The 6,347-nt window shown below is 38.1% G+C and overlaps 1 protein-coding gene across 14 annotated transcripts in view; it reads left to right on the forward strand.

Moving 5' to 3' along the window:
- The first annotated feature begins 1,156 nt into the window (after window positions 1-1,156).
- LOC106756192 (chaperone protein dnaJ GFA2, mitochondrial) overlaps window positions 1,157-6,347 on the forward strand; it is a 20,986-nt gene continuing 15,795 nt past the window's right edge. For 7 of the 14 annotated variants that reach the window (XR_002667302.1, XR_002667303.1, XR_002667298.1 and 4 more), the window contains exons 1-3: window positions 1,157-1,488; window positions 1,766-1,852; window positions 3,398-5,172. Coding sequence is in view for 1 of the 14 variants with exons in the window: in XM_022778923.1 (XP_022634644.1) it covers window positions 1,245-1,488; window positions 1,766-1,852 (331 nt within the window). In the remaining 13 variants the exon portion in view is untranslated. The remainder of the gene's footprint in view (window positions 1,489-1,765; window positions 1,853-3,397; window positions 5,173-6,347) is intronic. The other 7 variants (XR_002667300.1, XR_002667301.1, XR_002667308.1 and 4 more) reach the window with 6 other exon arrangements.

A 6,347-nucleotide genomic window follows, 5' to 3' on the forward strand; every position in this document is an offset into this window, starting at 1 on the left:
AATGAGTGGTTTACTCTTGGTTGGGTATTGAAGGACTTAATTTCATGTAATTAAAAAGTGGTGCAGCCAAACAAGTTGTTGTAATCGTTTACAAGACACCGGTAAACGATTACGCGAACTGATTCCGTGTTTTGGACACAAAGTTGACCATAGGGAGCCAAGTTTTTGTTCACAGAGGACCACGTGTTTACTGTCTGAGGTACAACACACTTAGAACTTATTTGATATGATTTATTGGTGTGAGAGATGCTCAAATGAGTGGTTTACTCTTGGTTGGGTACAACACTCTTGATTTATTACAGATTAGATTTAAAAAACTACATTCTTGCACTTACCTGAAATCCAAAAAAACACCACCAACGAAATACTACGCAATGGTCCGTCAACGACAACGACACACCAACCTTTCGCGAGATTCACACAACCATCCACACCACTACAGTGATGGTCCGACCCACACGGCGGCAGTGACGATGAGAGAAAGATAAAACCCAACACCGAACACGACAGAAACGAGAGAAGGAGAAAACCCAGGACCGAAAATGACAGAAACGAGAGAAGGAGAAAACCCAGGACCGAAAATGACAAAAACGAGAGAAGGAGAAAACCCAACACCAGATTGGATGGATAGATGATGCGAGACAAACCTAAGAACGAAATAGATGATGCGATACCGAAAGAGCAAGTGAAAGTGAACGAAAGAGATGATGAGTGAACCAAAGAGAAAGAGAAACCATGAAAATGAAGAGCGCCAAATGAAATTTGCCATCTTCAAACACCCTGATATTCCGATTATGCCCCTACCTCAATATCAGAAAATGATTTATTTTTTCAAAAACCAGGACCAATCAAAAAATGCCATGTGGCCGTTGTCAAAATAGTGTTAAAATGGAGTGTCAACGTATCATTTTCCAAAAAAAAATTGCTCTAAAAACTGTGTAACGGGGAAAAAGTTTGGTAAAATTGACTTACACTTCCTTAGTTAATAATTAGTATAAGTTAGTTTTTAAAAACGGAAGTCTTAAATAATACCGTTTATATGTATTGTCAAAAAAGAGTTGTTAAAGAGACTTTTTCCATAATATTAGTACAGTTTTTTTTATAGTTTATTAAAAATATACTTATGATTTTACTCGAACCTTCTTCGTCAAATCTTTCCATTTAGGATTTATCTAGGGTTTATTTACCCCAGTTCTTAAAACCTTTTTGATTGGCCTTTGTAGTTTCCCGATCTTATTACCCAAATGGTTCGCTCTCATGGCGTCACTCTCGTTAATCGCCTTTCTCTCCGATCTTTCCGTGGTGCCAACAATTCTGTACGCATCTTTTCGACTTCTTTTTCAGGGTGCTTCAATGAAATATGGTTTTCCAATTGTGCTGCAAATTCTCATTTGCAGGTTTATCAATCAGTGTTCCAAAGGGGTTATAGGACACTGAACTCTGGGCTTTTCCATCCATCGAGAGTTACTGGTAGTTTTACGTCTAATGGTGTGTGTTAAATTAATCCTTTTATTCTCTTTCGCTTTTCATTGTATTATTGTTTGGGAAACTAAGCAATTTGTCAATTTTTGTTTAGTTTAAAAATTTCTTTTTGGGTTATGTTATTTGGTTCTAAGGTTATTTTATTTTATGTAAGTTCATAAATTGCTGAATGAATTGAATATAGGCCCATATCTTGTTTTCTTGCAATGTCGAATCTAATTTAAGTGTTACATGCTTTTGAATTGTTGTTTATGCTCACCTGCTCCTCTTTATCCATTTGCAATTGGAGGTGGCTTTAATTTGAAGAAATGGTTACTATTGGGGGCTGCAAATAAATATTGGGAGGCATCTAGATTAATTCATGGCTCAGGTATAAATTTTAAAATTCTGCATCATATACTTTGACTTGATTTTTGCTATTAACGGAATCAGGAGGAGTTTCAAGTTCGTTTACCTTTCACTCAATTTAGTACTCTCTTTGCTTCCGAATGCATACTTGTTAGTTGTCGCGTGCATGTTGATGACTAGTTTGTTTTCCCCAAATTCTATTACAACATTTTTGGCAAGAAACTATTATGATATTCTCGGTGTGAGTAAGAAAACAAATTCTTCCGAAATAAAGAAAGCTTACTATGACTATTATTTGACTTAAGAATGTTAAACATAGGAATTACAATCACAGGAAAACATTGAGTCTAAAATAGATTATACACTTGCAAGGTTGAGTAACAGTAAAAGAGAGACCGGATAAACTAGCGAACCAACCAAGTGAAATGAGAAACCAAAAACAGTATGAGATTGAGTTACTTTCACAACTTGCAATGTACCTACTGAAACTTGCGCTAAGTTTTAATGTAAATGATCCATTCAAGTTGACATTGAGGAATCAAACTGAAGTTTAGTGATCTTAGGTTTTAGGTGTTAAGAATAGATCTAGAGTTACATTCAAATAGAATTTGCAAGACATAATTAATTACATCTTTATAAGCGATAACTGAATCATTACAATAGAGGTACGAAGTGGTGAAATATAGTTTCAATACGTAATTTTCAATTAAATTGATTTTTTAGCTTATTACTTTTTGAAATTAACTTTATTTCCTTACATCAAATCTTGAATATATTACCAAATGTCCATGGATACTATACTTTAGAAATTATCCAATATATTTGTTGAAAAATTTGATTGCTTTGGAGCATCAACAATCACTCCTTCAATAACCAATTTTTTTACCTTGTCGTGTTCTAACCAATATTTTTACCTTGTCGTGTTCTAGTTGAATTGATAGTCATGATCCTTGTGGGTAACGTATCAACGATTGACAGAGTTTTCCTGCATTTTCTTAGGTCATACTGCTCACAACTTCCGTAGTTTTACGGTCCTCATCAATTTTCTTATCAATTGTTGGTTTGGGCTTTGGGGTAGACCAATATTTGTCCAATTTTCTTATCAATCTTACCAATTGGGACTAATTAACATTGAATTAAAACCATATGGTTCCAAAGAAATGTCGCATTAGAGATTAATAGTTAGATGCTTTAATAGAAATTAATCATTTCAGACTCAAGCAAATTGACAAACAAATAAAACTACAAGAGGTATCAATTTAATCCACGGAGCTAGTCCTAATCTGCATGGATCAAAGTCAAAAATAGCCTAAAAGGTTCACCTAAGAGAAATAGGGTTGAGTCGGGATGAAATCAAATAAATTATCCAGGTTGCACGTAAAAGTTAAAGTGTACTCACTCTTATTGCATTCTAGTTACGGAGATTTCATTTTAGTTAAAAAGGAATGTACATGTAACAGTATGGTAGTGGGAGTGTTAGATGGAAAGTGAAGTCTGATTTGAAGTTGTAGTTCCATGCGTTCAATCTCTCATAACTGGTCTTATTCTTCTCTTGGTTTTGTTTCAGGCACGAGCATCATCACCTTTCTTAAGGTGTGCAAGAGCAGTGAACAGCTGAAGCAAGTGCACGCTTCCATCATCTACCGAGGCCTTGAGCAAAACCACTTCCTCATCTCCCTTTTCATTCCCCTCTCACACACCCTCTCTACTCTCTCCTACACCTCATCTGTCTTCCTCCGTGTACTCACCCCTTCAACCTTCCTTTGGAACACTCTCATCCAATCCCATTGCCACAATAGCTGCTTCTCCCAAACCCTCACTACCTTCGCTCGCATGAAGGGGCACGGGGTCCTTCCTGACAACTTCACCTACCCTTCTGTCATTAAGGCCTGTTGCGCCGCGTGCATGCCGCGAGAAGGAAAATCGCTTCATGGGTCTGCGTTCAGGTGTGGAGTCCATCGAGATCTCTACGTGGCCACTGGTTTAGTCGACATGTATGGCAAATTTGGGCAGATTGCTGATGCTCGCAGGGTTTTTGATGGAATATCTAAGAGGAGTGTCATTTCTTGGACTGCTATGCTTGTTGGGTATGTTTCTGTTGGGGATGTTGTGGAGGCCAAGAAGCTGTTTAATGAGATGCCGCAGAGAAATGTGGCTTCTTGGAATGCAATGTTGCAAGGTTTTATCAAGTTGAGGAATTTGAGTGGTGCTAGGGACGTGTTTGAGGCTATGCCGGAGAAGAATGTTGTTTCTTTGACCATCATGATTGATGGGTATGCTAAGGTGGGTGACATGGTGGCCGCGAGGTTCTTGTTTGATCGTGCTCCCATAAAGGATGTTGTTGCTTGGTCTGCTTTGATATCGGGTTATGTTCAGAATGGGCAGCCTAATCAGGCGTTGAAAGTGTTTTTTGAGATGGAATCGATGAATGTGAAGCCTGATGAGTTCATACTGGTTAGCTTGATGTCGGCTTCAGCGCAATTGGGACACTTAGAACTCGCTCAATGGGTTGATTCTTATGTAAACAAGAGTTGTATTGATCTTCAACAGGACCATGTAATTGCAGCGCTTCTGGATATGAATGCAAAATGTGGAAACATGGATAGAGCTTTGAAATTGTTTGAGGAAAGACCTAAACGAGATCTAGTCTTGTATTGTTCGATGATACAAGGGTTGTCAATTCATGGGCGTGGGGAACAAGCCGTGAATCTGTTTAACAGGATGCTGATGGAAGGGTTGTATCCGGATGAGGTGTCCTTCATTGTCATTCTCACAGCCTGCAGTCATGCTGGGCTTGTTGATGAGGGCTGGAACTACTTCCAATCCATGAAGCAAAAATACTACATTAGTCCTTCGTCTGATCACTACGCGTGTATGGTTGATCTTCTAAGCCGGTCAGGATACATAAGGGATGCTTATGAACTTTTAAAATTAATGCCTGAACCTCATGCCGGTGCCTGGAATGCACTTCTTGGGGCATGTAACCTATATGGTGATTCAGAGCTGGGAGAGATTGTTGCCAATCGACTTTCACAGTTTGTTGATCTAAATGCAGGTTCCTATGTGCTGTTGTCTAACAACTATGCGGCAACAGGGCAATGGATTAATGTTTCCCGTGTGAGAAGTAAGATGAGGGAAAGGAGAGTACATAAGATACCTGGTTGCAGTAAAATTTAGTCCAGGGCCGAGTTGTTCTGGTATTTAAAGTTCTGAAATGGGAAATTTGGTTACAGAACATTGAAGCCGATCAGAATTCATTTTCAACTGATCTGGAAGCTTTAGCTGTTGCCCCATATACTGCTTTCTCTCATCGGTATGCGTCACTGCACTATTATTCTAAAGGTTTTCCTCCTTTCTATGCTGTGCATTTTCCTTTTGATTTTTTGCAGTAAATAAAACCATTATTTTCGTAGATAAGTTTTTTCCTCATTGTAAATTTTGAATTCCTTTGGTAATCTGTTATTTTCTTGATGTAGTTTTTGTTGTTTAATTTGGTTGATTATTAATACTTAAGGTTCTTTAATTTTTTCTTGATTAAAATAAATATGTCTCACTGTTTCTGCTTCATTGGAATGATTCTCTGTATAGAAACTTACTTTGTCCTGAGTGTGCTAAAGACTAAAATATTATTGTGAGTATAGAAGCCAAAGTGATTTATTGGAGTGATAATTTAGTGTGATGAAATCAATGTTGCTGTGTTGTTTGATCTTGATGGCAAGGTTCAGTGCTAAATGTGAGTTGGTGTTAATACAATAGTCAAATGAAAATGGTAAAAAACTGATCCAGTTTGTATCAGAGGTGCCTGCAATCAGATAAGCAAAATAACAGAGGGCAAATTTCCAGAGAGCAGAGAGCTCTCCTAGGCAAGAGAGGAATGTCTCTACCCCAAATACCCACTCCACCGATTCACCGGATGATCCCCACATTCTTACAAAGGAAAAATATGTGACCAACCCCGCCCCCCTTTTAAAGAGTTACCCATTCCTCAAATACCCCTCCTTTACTAACCAAACTCATACAGAAAACCTGTAAACAATCAATCTTGCTTCTTATTTTTAGGGCTACAACAATGTTGCTTACTCCACCTGAAAGAATGGTTTTTATCAAAAACACAATTGAAATAGAAAAAGAGGTAAGGGTCTATTTATTCATTTATTCTTTTCTGATTTTGTACGTGTTGTGTAGTGCTTGTAAATTAGTAAAAGTTGATATGTGGTGCCTTTAAATGTAACACTTTATCAGCAATGTATTGTTGGCATGAACATGTGCTTTATAATGTCATAAGTCGGGACGAAAAGGAATTTGCGACCCAACTTTTGAGTTTATATTTCTATCATAGCTATCATTTTTCCCAAGAGGGAAGGGATGCTTTGCACAAAGCACGAATATAGAGCTGTCAAAACGGGTAACCCGTCTCAATCCGGCCCGGCCCACCACGGGTTGGTCACTTAGTGAGTCAACCCAACCCGGCTCATTTATTAGCGAGCCAGAAAAACTTGAACCCGGCCCGACCCACC

This window comes from Vigna radiata, chromosome 2 (assembly GCF_000741045.1).
Source record: "Vigna radiata var. radiata cultivar VC1973A chromosome 2, Vradiata_ver6, whole genome shotgun sequence".
Classification (NCBI taxonomy): Eukaryota; Viridiplantae; Streptophyta; class Magnoliopsida; order Fabales; family Fabaceae; genus Vigna; species Vigna radiata.